Raw genomic sequence first — 15,819 nt, 5'->3', positions numbered from 1 at the left:
GAAAGATGTGCTATGGTAGTCATACTGGGACACTTCCCCCAGCCATCTGTAGCTTCAGTTTCCCTCCTTCACAGAAACTCTAACTCCTTGAAAGGGATTTTAGTTGATAAAAATTCTTAAGAAAGTTCTAGCTCAGCCCCTAGGATACTGTAATAAGCCCCTAGGGAACGTTGCTCATTCTTAGTGTGGAGGGCACCGTGCCCAAGATATCCTGGACATAGCCAGTGAGTCAGGAATGAGTGTGATTCCCGGAAATGGGGTTTGAGCCTCAGGCCTTGCTTGCAAATGCAGGCTCATCCAACTGTGCCTGGGCCTGCTGCCGGTGGACTCCAACCCTACTTGGAGTCTGTGAGGCTAGGGGCTGAGAAGCCAGGCACTTTCCTGCTTCTTGGAAAAACATGCTCTCCTCCTGAGTCACATATTTTCTCACACCTTATTTTCTGCCTCCACCCTCCTCCTCTGGGGCATGTGAACATCTGCTCTCCAAAGTGGAAAACTTGGATTGCGCTCAAGTGAGCTCAGTCTAATACACGACTTTCTTTTTCCGCCTCTTTGAAACTTCTTTGTGCACTAAAATCTTCTTGCCAAACAGCTAAGGGAAGCTCTACTTGAGAAGACAGTTTTTCAGCAAGACAAAGTTTTTCAGCAATCCAAAATCTCTTAAATCCAAAATTCTGCATCAGACATAAAGGGATAAACATTTTACATGTAGCATAATTGTTATTTATCTGCATGTATATAAATATCCTTCAAACAGTATGTGCATCAGTAGGCTAAATAGATAATACATTCCATCTGAGAGAACTCTAATCTTCTAAAAGAGTAAAGAGTCTATACAGTCTTCTGTTCAATTAATTCCTCAAGGATGATGTAGTTTACCAAGATTTCAAATGATAAACCATGCCTATTGCCAGCAATAGATTTACTGTTAGATCTGATTTTACACTTGGCTGTGTTTTACCTTCTAACTTGTTTGTTATAAAAGAGAAAATGTAGTCTGGAACATTGGTCCCTGTATTGGTACTTAAGTTGTTCTGTGAGGTCTAGACTATAAATTTGGTAGAGAAATATCTAGTACCTTGAATGCTTAATCAGAATGTTTTTAAAATGTCAGACTATTTGTTATTATACTTATTTTTATTACTGTTGTTTAGTTGCTAAGTCATGTCCGACTCTTTGGAGAAGGCAATGGCACCCCACTCCAGTATTCTTGCCTGGGAAATTCCATGGATAGGAGCCTGGTAGGCTGCAGTCCATGTGATCGAGAAGAGTTGGACATGACTGAGCGACTTCACTTTCACTTTTCACTTTAATGCATTGGAGAAGGAAATGGCAACCCAGTCCAGTGTTCTTGCCTGGAGAATCCCAGGGACAGAGGAGCCTGGTGGGCTGCCATCTATGGGGTTGCACAGAGTCGGACACGACTGAACCGACTTAGCAGCAGTAGCAGCAGTCCGACTCTTTGTGACCCCATGGACTCTAGTCCACCAGCCTCCTCTGTCCATGTGATTTCCCAAGCAAGTATACTGGAGTGAGTTGCCACTTCCTCCTCCAGGGGATTTTCCCAACCCAGGAATCAAACCTGAATCTCCTGCATTGGCAGGTGGATTCTTTACCACTGAACCACCAGGGAAGCCCTTTATTATATTTACTAAAAACAAAAAAACAAAAAAAAACACCTCAAAACCTAGATTTTAATTCAATAAATAAAAATAGTGAGCCTGGGTTGACTGAGGGAGTTGGCATTATTCAAGACCCTTCTATCCCTGAGAGTCAAAGCTGATGGTTTATTAGACCGATGGTCCACACCAGATGACACATGGAGATTTTTTAGGGGGTGGAAACTCAATAGAACCCTGATGACAATTACCTATTCCCATGCTGGAATGCTTTCTAACAGGAAACTGCAGTCTTTCAGACCTTGTCACCTGCCTTTATTAGCGTACATTACACACACGTAATTGTGGTAACTAAACTGCCCCTCCCTCCTTGACTTTCAACCTTTCTAAGGTCAATTAGTCAAGGTTTGGCCTCAGTCCACTATACCTCGGAAGCTTGGAGGAGGCACATCTGGCTGATTGATAGAAGCTTCAAATAAATGATTCTGAATCCATGGGGACTAACAGTTGACCTAAGAGTGTTTCAAACCCATAAAGGGTCTCTCCCTAGGGTTTCACATCTACACTTTGTTACCCAGTTTACAGCTTGTCACCTGGATGATTTCTTGCTGAGGGATAGGGGAGAAGTAAACCCTGAGATGTGGAATTAGGCTTATTTCTGGTGGGACTGGGGGACAGAGGTGAGACCCAATAGGGAAGATTTTTCAGTCATTGTGAGGGGAGAGTAGTGAGGGTGGGAGCTAGTATACAGTGGTGTATAATAATCTCCCAGGTGGGCAAGGTTCAAAGGGAGCCTTCAGGCCAAACCACCCTCCATGTGCTGTAGTTGTGATTCTTAACCAAGGGGCCTATCAGAGTCAGGGGAAATTTAAAAGAAATATTCCCACAAGGGCTCCACCCCCGGGAGGCTAATACAGTAGGTGGGGCTGAGGCATATACATTATTTTCAAGTCCCCTGGTAAGGTTGAGGGCCTCCCAAATGATAAAGTGGTAAAGAATCCGCCTGCCAATGCAAGAGATGAGGGGTCCATCCCTGGATCGGGAGGAATCTCTGGAGAAGGAAATGGCTACCCACTCCAGTATTCTTGACTGGAGAATCCCATGGACAGAAGAGCCTGGAGGGCTACAGTCCATGGGGTCACAAAGAATCGGCCACGACTGATGCATCTGAGCGTGCACGGTAAGGTTGAAGCTCTCCCCAGTTGAGGGCCACGGCTAAAGGGATTTGTCAGTTGAGAGAGAGGGCGGCCACTGTGTCCAATCCTGAGGTCTGTGATTCTGTAACTTGGCTCGTGGCTGCTGGTCGTTCAGTGGGTTGATGCCCATCCTCGCTGGAGTTATTATCCCAGAACAGGCTCCCACCCACCCTGGGAATTTAGCAGCCCGGAACCCTCACCACTGAAGTACGCGGAGGCAGAAGGCACAGCTTGCACTGGTCGTCTCTGCACGGTCCTGCCTCCCCGAGGCGGTGCTGGGCTCCTCCTGCACCACAAAACACACACAGATGTGGATGCGACCGAGGATTTGACTCACCCCTCAGGGGCTTGGGCACAGCCCAGCACGCGTGCGGACCCCTCCAGACTCACCATCGCAGGACGCCTCGGCTCTTCTTTCTGGCTTGAGCGAGAGTTGGGGGAGGAGGGGGCGGGGTTTCTGTGCTGTAATAGCCTAGGGCTTACAGAAAGGAAGATTCCACCCTGCCTTGACTTCCTTCCTTCTCCAGACGTTTAAAAGTCTAGTTTACAGATGACAGAACACTCCCCCAACACACACCCCGTCTTTTTCTCTTTCCTTTGGTTTCGAATTACCCCAAACTCCACTAGAGGATGAAGAGACTGACGATGGTTTTTAAATCCTTCAATGACTTAAATCTGATCACTGTTCAGCAGAGTCTAAAAGCCTTTCCAAAGCACTGTATTCAACTGCGAATTAAAACAAGGTTTAGAGACTGTCTAGAGGCCTAAATTATTGTTTATATGTCCCCGTTTAACACACACCCAAACATCACACTACGGAACTGAAAGGGCTGACACCACCCTTGCTATGGTTTTACCCTTTATGTAAACAAAAAAATAAACACTTTTCTCACCATTACAAACAATGGTGAGAAAGAAGCATCATTGTACAAATAGAATGTTTTGTACAGTGTACAAAACATTTCCATATTTTGAATTACTTCCTTAGGAAGTGTCTGGGTCAAAGGTTGTGAACGTGTTTGTGTGATGATACACGTGGCCTGATTGCTTTCCACCAAAGCTGCACGAACTGCATGGGCAGCTTGCTTGGCCACACCTTCCTCTGCATCAGGAATTATCTCTTGAAAATGTTCTGGTTCATTTAAAAAGTAGGAGTGGCTCCTTGTGTTATGAACATTTCATCTGTTGTTAAAGGAAATAAGTGTTTCCCCATATGTTTATTTATTGGTCGTATTCCCTACTTGTGACTTTTAGTTATTTTTTTATCCATCACTTTTTTGGAGGGTTTCAGTGTTTTCTTATTGGCAAAAATGTGTTGATCGTTCCTTGTGCCAGGTGCCTCTCATATCGTCTCCTTTATCCCTTCCCACCATCCTGGCAGGTTGTCCTCATTTTAGTGATGAATAATCTGAGACTCAGAGAGTTTAAGCTGCTTGTCAGGGTCACACCGAGTGAGTGACCTAGCCGGCATCTGAGCCCTTCCCAAATACTTGTGTCATTAACCACACATCTATGGCTCTTTCGTACCTGTGTCAGAGCACTTTGTATGATAAAGATCTCAATAGTGAGCACTGATTGCTCTTAGTGTTTTCTAGGTTGTCCACCTTTCTTAAAAATATTGACTGTGGTTTTGCAAACATTAACTGAAATGTTGATACTGTCAAAGAGGTGGTAGAAATGGCCAAGAAACATACAAAAATGGGTAAATTTTACAAACAGTCAAAGAAATACAGATTAGCACATTATCAGTTTTCACTTATCACTTTAGTGAAGGTTGAAAAAAAATAGATGCCCTGGTTTGGCTCAGGCTGAAGACACCTTCATTCCCAGGCACTGCCGTGGCCACCACTTTGCTAAAGTCAAGTTTATCAAATTTTCGCTATGTACCTTTTGAACCATCATCTGCAATCCTAGATTTTTCTCCAAAGGAACTAATCAACTCTGGCCAAATGTTTCCATGTTAAATGATTTTACTGAAGCAGTGTTTATCCTATCAAAGAACCAGAAACAATTGAATGTCCATCAATAAGAGATTGGTTTAATAAGTCAGGGTCTACCCATACAATGAAATACAAAGCAGTGCTTAAAAATGCAGCTGTAGGTTTACTCAATAACAGTTGAGAGGCCCCCAATATAATGTTAAATTTAAAAAGTATATTATAAAACAATACATGTATGACCCCACTTTTGCAAAAAGCATGTGTATCAGAGAAAAAAGACCAGTTTTTCTCCCAGAGAAATGTTCCTTTTTATACTTTTCTCTGTTTTCTGATTTTTTTTTTTTTGCTATGAACCTGTATAGTTATAATTTAAAAAATAATGAGGCTTTTTTTTTTTAACTTCACTCTCCCTCTGTGTTTTCTTTTATCACTCATAGGCCTACAGGGGATACCCCTGCACTTCAGATTTCCCTGGTAACTCAGATGGTAAAGAGTCTGCCTGCAGTGCAGGAGACCTGGATTCGATCCTGAGTTGGTAAGATCCCCGGAGGAGAGCATGGCAACCCACTCCAGTATTCTTGCCTGGAGAATCCGTGGGTAGAGGAGCCTGGTGGGCTACAGTCGATGGAGTCTCAAAGAGTCGGACACAACTGAGAGACTAACACTTTCACTTTCACTATATTAGAAGAATGTAGAGGGGTGCCCTCTACCCGAGTTGGGAGACTTGGGATCCAGTATCCCCCGTCATTTGTGCTGGACAAGTCTCTTCACCTTTGTAAGCTTTCAACTTTTTTCTTCAAGAAGTCTTTGCAAGCAGCAAAGTTCTGAACCAGCAGAATTATTATTGTCTACAGCTTATTATAAATTTGTCATTATTATTTTAGGCCCAGGGGTTTTTAATCCCAGTATTTCCAATTCCTTTATAATGGAATTATCTCAAAATGTGGTCCCCAAACCAACAGCATTGGCATCAGTTGGGAGCTTGTTAGAAATGCAGAACTGTAGGCTCACCCCAGACCTGTTGAATCAAAGCCAGAATACAGTAAGACCTGCAGGTGAGTCCTCGACACCCTGCAGTTGGAGACAAGCTCTGATCTAGAACAACTGCCTCAGGAAGCTTTCTCCTGCGTGCTCAGAGAGTGGGGAGGGTTAGCCATGTGGGCAGCTCTCACCAGCACTAACATCCAGGACACCCATTAGAACGAGAGCTAAGTGGTCTTAATTATGCTAATTTCAGAGTCGCAGGCAGCCATACTGGGTGGGCAAAAGTGCCAAGGCAATGAGCTGAACGGAGCCAGGACGGGGCTCCTAGATGCTACCCTGGAGCAGAAGACAACCTCACGGCCATTTACTCTGGTTAGTCTGTTTTGTTTTGTTGTTGTTGTTTTTTAAAAAGCAGTTTGAATTTTAGAGTCAGTTCTTGAGCCCCACTTTGGGGGATTATTCGGCTTTTGTTTAGTCTGGTGAAGTCATTGAGAATTTAATTTCAGTACTCCGGGGATGGTGGGAAGGAGTAGCCTGAAGTAGAGTGTGGTGGGGACGTCAAGCGACCACTTGCCTTTTTCTTACCCTCCCTCCTCCAGAAGCCTTTGTGCAGAGGGTTCCCCCCAAGCCAGGCAGCCAGGCTCCCGTGGAACCCACTGTCCACTTCTCCCTCTTGAATCCTCAGGAGGAGCCCGTCGATGCACTCTTTGCTAGGGCTGCGGGGCCAGCTCCTCAGAAGAGGGGGCCTCCTGTCCCCTCTGGGAACCCTACAGAACGGCTGGAGTGGTCCTTGAGTAACTGGGGAGCCGCAAGAGGACTTGCCCTTAGGGCTGCAGTCCCATAGGAATGGACTCAAATCAGTTCTGTGTCCTTAAGGCATTGCATTCTCTTGCCTCGAGTCCCCTTCCCCAGACTCCTCACCTAGCTGCCTCCTCCTCATCCCCCAGTACTCAATTCACATCTCACCTCTGACCCTAACCTCCCCCAGTGAGTTACTTTTGGTCAAATCCCATCATGACCAAGGTAGCTACCCCCAGGTAATATAGTTACTATGAGCCAGGTCCTGTCTTAAGTATATATATTAACTCACTTAAATATCCTCATTACATCATTAAAATTTCCAAGAAGCTGCCAGGTGAAGCCAATGCTGCTAGTCTTGGGACCAACTTTGAGATATTTCATTATAAACACACTAGAAATACTGGGATTAAAAACCCCTGGATCTAAAATGATAATGACAAAATTATAGCAAACATAATAGTTATCCTGGTTCACACCTTTACAGTTTGCAAAGTCTTTTTGCTGAAGAAGAGTTGGAAGCTTAGATAGGTATTATTAGCCTCACTTTACACAGGAAGAAACAGGCTCAGAGAGGTTACATAACTTTCTTAAGGTCACAAAGCTGATCAGTGACAGAGCCTGGATTTGAACCCAGACAGTCTGACTTCAGAGTCATAAAAATGCATTATTACTGGCACCTGCATAACACTTTTAACATTCTGTAGTTCCCCGTTAATTTTATCTGTTCATTGCATGTGTCCCTCACAGAAATGTAAGCATCTTGACAGTGATTTGTCTGTCTTATTAATATTGTATCCCTAATACTTAGAAAAGTGCCTAACATTTAGCAATAAATATTTGCTGAATGAATAGGTAATACTAGCAGTAGACTCTCTTTTCAGGGCTATTTATCACAAAGTTATAGAGTCCTCATCATCTTGCAACAGTTGCTGTAAACTTGGGACCCATTAAGAGCAAACCCATACCTCATGGAGTGCTGACCAGGAGGCTGGGCTGCCTCACTAGGCTCGTTCACACCATGCTGAAGCTAACTGGCTCAGGACGAGAGAGAGAACCAGCTGTGAACCTTTGAGATCATTTGTTAAAACCACCCTGGCTCAGAGTTTACTATACTGAGTGTGCACTCCATATTGGGCATTCACTTAAATGTTTGGGCTGCAAAGATGAGTACAAAGGTGCAAGACAAATGAGACACAGTTGTATGGGGACACAGAGGCTGGGGCAAAGAATTCTGCCTTGGGGCGGGTGGCTGTGCATCAGGGTCAGGTCATATAAATGGCCTAACTCTGAAGATGAGGCTTGAATGAATGGGATTTTGCCAGGTCGGATTTTGTAAGTGTTCTGAGGAGGCAAACCTAACTTGTTTGGAAGGGCTAACATTTGTATAATCTTCAACACCTGTCTGGAATGCAAAAGTAGGAAGTCAAGAGATACCTGGAGTAACATGCAAATTTGGCCTTGGAGTACAAAATGAAGTAGGGCAAAGGCTAACAGAGTTTTGCCAAGAGAACGCACTGGCCACAGCAAACACCCTCTTCCAACAAGAGAAGACTCTACACGTGGACATCACCAGATGGTCAATACCAAAATCAGATTGATTATATTCTTTACAGCTAAAGGTGGAGAAGCTCTATACAGTCAGCAAAAACAAGACCAGGAGCTGACTGTGGCTCAGATCATGAACTCTGTATTGTAAAATTCACACTTAAATTGAAGAAAGTAGGGAAAACCACTAGACCATTCAGGTATGACCTAAATCAAATCCCTTATTATTATTTGTAAGGAATTTGACAAACAGATTCAAGGTGGAAGTGACAAACAGATTCAAGAGATTAGATCTGATAGACAGAGTGCCTGAAGAACTATGGATGGAGGTTTGTGACATTGTACAGGAGGAAGTGATCAAGACCATCCCCAAGAAAAAGAAATGCAAAATGGCAAAATGGTTGTCTGAGGAGGCCTTACAAATAGCTGTGAAAAGAAGCTAAAGGCAAAGGAAAAAAGGAAAGATATACTCATTTGAATGCAGAGTTCCATAGAATAGCAAGGAGAGATAAGAAAGACTTTCTAAGTGATCTATGCAAAGAAACAGGAAAACAATAGAATGGGAAAGACTAGAGATCTATTTAAGGAAATTAGAGATACCAAGGGAATATTTTATGCAAAGATGGGCACAATAAAGGACAGAAATGCTATGGACTTAACAGAAGCAGAAGATATTAAGAGGTAGCAAGAATATACAGAAGAACTATACAAAAAATATCTTAATAGCTCAGATAACTACCATGGGGTGATCACTCACCTAGAACCAGTCATCCTGGAGTGTGAAGTCAAGTGGACCTTAGGAAGCGTCTCTATGAACAAAGCTACTGGAGGTGATAGAATTCCAGATGCTGCTGCTGATGCTGTGAAAGTGTTGCACTCAATATGCCAGTAAATTTGGAAAACTTGGCAGTGGCCACAGGACTGGAAAAGATCAGTTTTCATTCCAATCCCCAAAAAAGGCAATGCCAAAGAATGTTCAAACTACTGCACAATTGTGCTTATCTCACATGCTAGCAAATTAAGGCTCAAAATTCTCCAAGCCAGGCTGCAACAGTATGTGAACCGTGAACTTCCAGATGGTCAAGCTGGATTCAGAAAAAGCAGAAGAACCAGAGATCAAACTGCCAACATCTGTTGACTCATCAAAAAAGCAAGAGAGTTCCAGAAAAACATCTACTTCTGCTTTATCGACTACACCAAAGCCTTTGACTGTGTGAATCACAACAAACTGTGGCAAATTCTGAAAAAGATGGGAATACCAGACCACCTGACCTCCCTCCTGAGAATTCTGTATGCAAGTCAAGAAGCAGCAGTTAGAAATGGACATGGGACAACAGACTGGTTCCAAATCAGGAAAGGAGGATGTAAAGGCTGTATATTGTCACCCTGCTTATTTAACTTCTATGAAGAATACATCATGAGAACTGCTGGACTGGATGAAGCACAATCTGGAATCAGGATTGCCGGGAGAAATATCAATAACCTCAAATATGTAGATGAAACCACTCTATGGCAGAAAGCAAAGAAGAACTAAAGAGCCTCTTGATAAAGGTGAAAGAGGAGAGTGAAAAAGTTGTCTTAAGCTCAACATTTAGAAAACTAAGATCGTGGCATCCCGTCCCATCACTTCATGGCAAATAGATGGGGAAACATTATAGGGAGAGCCTTTCTTTTTTGGGCTCCAAAATCACTGCAGATGGTGACTGCAGTCATGAAATTAAAAGATGCTTGCTCCTTGGAAGAAAGGCCATGGCCAACCTAGACAGCGTATTAAAAAGCAGAGACATTACTTTGCCAAAAAAGGTCTGTCTAGTCAAAGCTATGGTTTTTCCAGTGGTCATGTGTGGATATGAGAGTTGGACTATAAAGAAACTGAGCGTCGAAGAATTGATGCTTTTGAACTGTGGTGTTGGAGAAGACTCTTGAGAGTCCCTTGGACTGCAAAGAGATCCCAACCAGTCCATCCTAAAGGAAATCATTCCTGAATATTCATTGGAAGGACTGATGTTGAAGCTGAAACTCCAGTACTTTGGCCACCTGATGTGAAGAACTGACTCATTTGAAAAAATCCCGATGCTGGAAAAAATTGAGGGCAGGAGGAGAAGGGGATGACAGAGGAGGAGATGGTTGGATGGCATCACCGACATGATGGACGTGAGTTGAGCAAACTCCCGGGGTTGGTGATGGACAGGGAAGCCCGATGTGCTACAGTCCATGGGGTCGCAGAGTCAGACACAACTGAGTAACTGAACTGATCTGAACATACATCCTGTCCTTAACTCTGACTAAAATCTACTTAAATTTGAGTAACATCCACAATCATTCAGATGTTTCCATTTGTTGGAATTTTAATTTGGTCTGAAATGGTCTTATATTTGAGGTTACAAAAAGAATGGAGAGACTGTGGTGATCAATTTGAATTCGTGATCTTGCATACATAGACAATCCAAAAGAATTTAACTTGAGAGAAAGAAAACGTAGAAGTGGACTCGTGGAAAATAGTTCTTTCAGTGAGTATGCTATTATGTAGCAGGGAGAGTACAAAGCTATTAAGAAGAAAAATGATTTCTTCCAGGCACACACAATCTACAAAAATGTTATTATTCATCCAGAAGAAATAGTTCTTCAGCAGTTCATCTGTTTAAGCTGCACTGTTACATCCTAAACCAATAAGAAATTTCAAAAACCAACACTTGAAATAGCTTCTAATTTTTAAAATCTGGTTCTACTTTAAATAATGATTCATAGGCCTTTGGAAAGTTAAATTTTCATGGAATGTTAAGATAGAATTCAGTGATTCCATGAATTAGGATTCTATACATACATAAAAACCATTTTTCCTGGCATGAAATTAGCTGTAGGTTGCTGTATTACCTCATTTAAGGGTGGAGAGGATGTGAATGACAAGTCATCCAGGTTGATCGGAGAATTCACGGGAAGAGACACAGCTGAAGTACATTTGCTTTTATAAATTTTTTCTTTAAAATCTTTAAGTAGCATCTCCAACTTGAAGATTTCACCTTCTACTTTTCTAGGTAAATATAAACAAACAGGCATCTTATGGGGTATGCAGTCCATATTGTTACTAGTAACAACAGTTCTTGAATATAGCATTGATTTACATTTTTAAGGTGGTCTGTCTTCAGACAGGAAGGATGATGGACCCTGACAGACATCCTGTTTATAGTTTCACTTCAAAGGCCTGGATTCTTCTCTTTCTTTTCTTCCAGTTTTATGGAGATATAATTGACATACAGGACTGGATAAATTTAAGGTGTACAGCATAAAGATTTGACTTTCATCATGAAATAATTATCACAAGTTTAGTGAACATCCATCATCTCATATAGACATAATATTAAATAAAAAATATTTTATGTGTGTGATGAGAACTCTTAGGACTTACTCTCAACTTCCTTATAACATACGGAACTGTTAATTATATTATGTTGTATATTTCTAATTCTTATTTTGTTATTCATTAGCTGTGTATCCTTGGGCAGATTATTTAATCTTTCTGTGTCTCAACTATGAGATAATACCCTGCTTATGTGGATCTGATTATTTTGACGTCCCTTACAGTAAGTTCTAGGAGCTATAATTCTGAGAAAATAATGATTTATATGACTTGAAAAAGAATTACATGAAAAATCTGAGTAATTTAATAAGCTTGATCCATAGGTATATGTACATATAGGTATATGTGTATGTATGTATAGTTTAGGGCTTCCCTGATGGCTCAGATGGTAAAGAATCTGCCTCCAAGGCAGGAGATTCCATGTGCACATACAAATATAAGTATATATATTTTGCCCCCAAAGAATTAATTTTCCCCAAATTCATTAAAATTATACAATTTTATCTATTACCCCCCCAAAAAAAGTATCAATAAATTCCAAAACTTTAAAAATTATATCACAGCTGTCTCACTCACTAAGATCAAAAACAATGCAAAGGTGTTCCTTCTTACCACTCCTATTCAACACTGTACTGGAAGTGCGACCTAACGCAATAAGACAAGGAAAGGAAATAAAGAGTACACATTGGAAAGGAAGAAATAAAATTGTCCATAGATGACATGATAGGGTAGAAAATTCAAGAGAAGCAACCAAAAAACTTTGAAACTCGTAAGCAATTATAGTGAAGTTGCAGGGTGTAAGGTTAATATATAAAAGTCAATCACTTTCCTAAATATCTTTGCTGAACAAGTGGAATTTGAAATTAAAAACATAGTATCATTTGCATTTAGATCCAAAAAATTAAATGTGGATTGGCCAGAAAGTTCATTTGGATTTCTCATATTATTGTACAGAAAAACCTGAAGGAACTTTTTGTCCAACTCAAAACTTAGGTATGCTATGCTAAGTCACTTCAGTCGTTTCCGACTCTGTGCGACCCCATAAACTTAGGTATAAATCTAACAAAATGTGCACAAGATCATTATGGAGAAAACTGCAATACTCTGGGTGAAATCACAAAAGCAAATAAATGGAGAGATGTTACACATCCATGGATTGAAAGAGTTGATAGTATCGAGATGTCTGTTCTTCCCAACTTGATCTTAACCAATCCTAGTAAAAAAAAAATTCTGGCAACTTCTTTTGTGGCTATTGACAAACTTATCTAAAGTTTATATGTAGAGACAAAAGACCTGGACCAGTCAACACAACACTGAAAGATAAGAACAAGTTGGAGGACTGACAGGACTCAACCACGAGACTTACTCTAAAGCTATAGAAATAAGGCAATGTAGTATTGATGAAGCGCAAGACTAACAGATCAGCGGAACAGAAAGCCCATAAATAGACCCACATATAATTAGTCAGCTGATATTTCGCAAAGGAGTAAAGTCAATAGAATTGAGCAAAGATAATCTTTTCAATAAATGGTGCTGGGACAATTGGACATTCATTACAAAAAAATCAATCTAGATACAGACCTTATACTCTTCACAAAAATCAACTCGGAATGGATCATAGGCCAGGAATAGAAGGATCATGTTTAGGTATCGAATGAGTTTTTTTTTTTTTTTTTTTTTTTTAATGTTCCTGAAGAGTTACCTAAAGTCTTCTTTGTTGAACTCACCCATAATCCCACTTGGATTAGGTGCCTTTGGGAGATTTTTTGTTTCTAGAAACAAACTAGATCTTTTCTAGTTTCCTCTTGTTTTTAGTCTTTTGGGATTTCCTACCTCTTTTTGAGTAGATTTTAATAATTTATATTTTCCCAGAGACTTGTCTATTTCATCCAGATTTTAAAAGGTGTTGATAGGAAGTTGTTCAATCCCAGTCAATCTAAAATTTTTCTTCTGGTATTTTTCCATTCTCATTCTTAATATTATTTATGCTTTCCACTCAAACTTTCCATTGGCTATTTTATAGATATTTTCAAAGAAACTATTTTATTTTATTGATCAAATTATTGTAAATTGTATTTATTGCTTCTTTTAGGAATCTCTTCCTTTTGGAAGTTTATTTTATTGTTCTTTTTCTGCTTTCCTGGTTTGAGTACTTAGTTTATTGATTTTGAACTTTACCCCCCCCCCCATATTAAATACATTTTAAAACAATATTTTCTTCAAAGTATTGTGGTTTTTTTAGCTACAATACATTGGTTTTCATATGTGCTTTTCTCATTTATTATTGACTTGTAGATTAGTGTGTGTGTGTATGGCAGAAAGTGAAGAGGAACTAAAAAGCCTCTTGATGAAAGTGAAAGAGGAGAGTGAAAAAGTTGGCCTACAGCTCAACATTCAGAAAACAAAGATCATGGCATCCGGTCCCACCACTTCATGGGAAATAGATGGGGAAACAGTGTCAGACTTTATTTTTTGGGGCTCCAAAATCACTGCAGATGGTGACTGCAGCCATGAAATTAAAAGACGCTTACTCCTTGGAAGGAAAGTTATGACCAACCTAGATAGCATATTCAAAAACAGAGACATTACTTTGCCAACAAAGATCCGTCTAGTCAAGGATATGGTTTTTCCAGTGGTCATGTATGGATGTGAGAGTTGGGCTATAAAGAAAGCTGAGTGCCAAAGGATTGATGCTTTTGAACTGTGGTTTTGGAGAAGACTCTTGAGAGTCCCTTGGACTGCAAGGAGATCCAACCAGTCCATTCTAAAGGAGATCAGCCCGGGGATTTCTTTGGAAGGAATGATGCTAAAGCTGAAAGTCCAGTACTTTGGCCACCTCATGCGAAGAGTTGACTCATTGGAAAAGATTCTGATGCTGCGAGGGATTGAGGGCAGGAGGAGAAGGGGACAACAGAGGATGAGATGGCTGGACGGCATCACTGACTCGATGGACATGAGTCTGAGTGAACTCCAGGAGTTGGTGATGGACAGGGAGGCCTGGTGTGCTGCGATTCATGGGGTTGCAAAGAGTAGGACACGACTGAGCGACTGAACTGAAGTGAACTGAACTGTAGATTAGTCCTAATATTGATTTTTATTTAATGCAATAATTATTTAGATGTGTTAATATTTTCCCAGTTAGTACTTTTTTTAGAGAAGTTTTAGCTTCTCAGCAAAAGTGAGAGGAAGATACAGAGATTTCCCATATATTCTCTGCCTCTACACATGCAGAGCCTTCACCATTATTGACACCCACTCAAGGTGGTACATGTGCTATAACTGATGAACCTACATTGACACATCATATCACCCAAAGTCTATAGTTTTACATTGGGATTCACTCTTGGTGTTGTATATTCTATGTTTGAACAAATGTATAATATGTATCCATCTTTATGATATCATGTAGAGTGTTTTCACTGCCCCAAAAATCCTTTGTACTCCACTTATTCAAACTTCACCGATCCCTACCGCCAGCAACCACTGATATTTTTATTGTTGCCATAGTCTTGCCTTTTCCAGAATTTCATATAATTGAAAGCATGCAATATGTAGCCTTTTCAGATCAGCTTTTTTCTCAGTATTAAGCATTTAGGTTTTCTCCATGTCTTTGCTAACTTGATAGCTCATTTTCTTTTAGCACAAATGATGTCCCGTTGTCAGAACATACCATAGTTATTAGTATGGTCCATCTATTGAAGGACATCTTGGTTGCTTCCAAGTTTTGACGATTCTGAATACAGCTGCTTGAAACATTTGTGTGCATGTTTTTGGACATAAGTTTTTATCTCCTTTGTGTAAGTACCAAGGAGTGTGATTGCTAGATCATATGGTAAGAGTATGTTTAGTTTTGAAAGAAACCACCAAATTGTCTTCCAAAGTGGCTACAGCGTTTTGCATTCCCACCAGCAATAAAGGAGAGTTCCTACTGGACGACATGCTCACCAGCATTTGGTGCTTTTAGCATTCCAGATTCGGGGCACTCTAACAGTGTGTGTAGTTGTATCTCATTGTTTTAATTTGCATTTCCCTGATGACATACAACATGGAACATCTTTTCATATGTGTTTTTGCCATCTTTTACATATGCGTATTTCCCTTTTCTGTATTTTCTTCAGTGAGGTATTAAGATCTTTAGCACTTTTTTATTGGGTTGTTAGTTTTCTTATTGTTGTAAGAGTTCTTTGTGTGTTTTGGATGACTATCTTTTATCAGAAGTGGCTTTTGCCAATATTTTCTCCCAGTCACTGTCTTGTCTTCTCATTCCTTTTACATAGTCTTTCACAGAGCACACCTTTTAAATTTTAATGAAGTCTAGCTTATCAATTATTTATTGTATAGGTGGTGCCTTGATGTTGTATCTCAAAAATAATCAC

At 40.6% G+C, this 15,819-nt stretch overlaps 1 protein-coding gene across 1 annotated transcript in view; it reads right to left on the bottom strand.

Moving 5' to 3' along the window:
* The window catches only part of AKNAD1 (AKNA domain containing 1), a 51,170-nt gene that overhangs the window by 11,313 nt on the left and 24,038 nt on the right, over nt 1–15,819 (bottom strand). The window contains exons 7-9 of the mRNA XM_070781677.1: nt 10,910–11,116; nt 3,206–3,347; nt 3,016–3,101 (exon numbers count right to left, since the gene is read on the bottom strand). Of these exons, the coding sequence (XP_070637778.1) occupies nt 3,016–3,101; nt 3,206–3,347; nt 10,910–11,116 (435 nt within the window). The remainder of the gene's footprint in view (nt 1–3,015; nt 3,102–3,205; nt 3,348–10,909; nt 11,117–15,819) is intronic.

The sequence above is a fragment of the Bos indicus genome, chromosome 3, assembly GCF_029378745.1.
Source record: "Bos indicus isolate NIAB-ARS_2022 breed Sahiwal x Tharparkar chromosome 3, NIAB-ARS_B.indTharparkar_mat_pri_1.0, whole genome shotgun sequence".
NCBI classification, from domain to species: domain Eukaryota; kingdom Metazoa; phylum Chordata; class Mammalia; order Artiodactyla; family Bovidae; genus Bos; species Bos indicus.
This window is presented reverse-complemented; position numbering and strand designations above follow the sequence as displayed.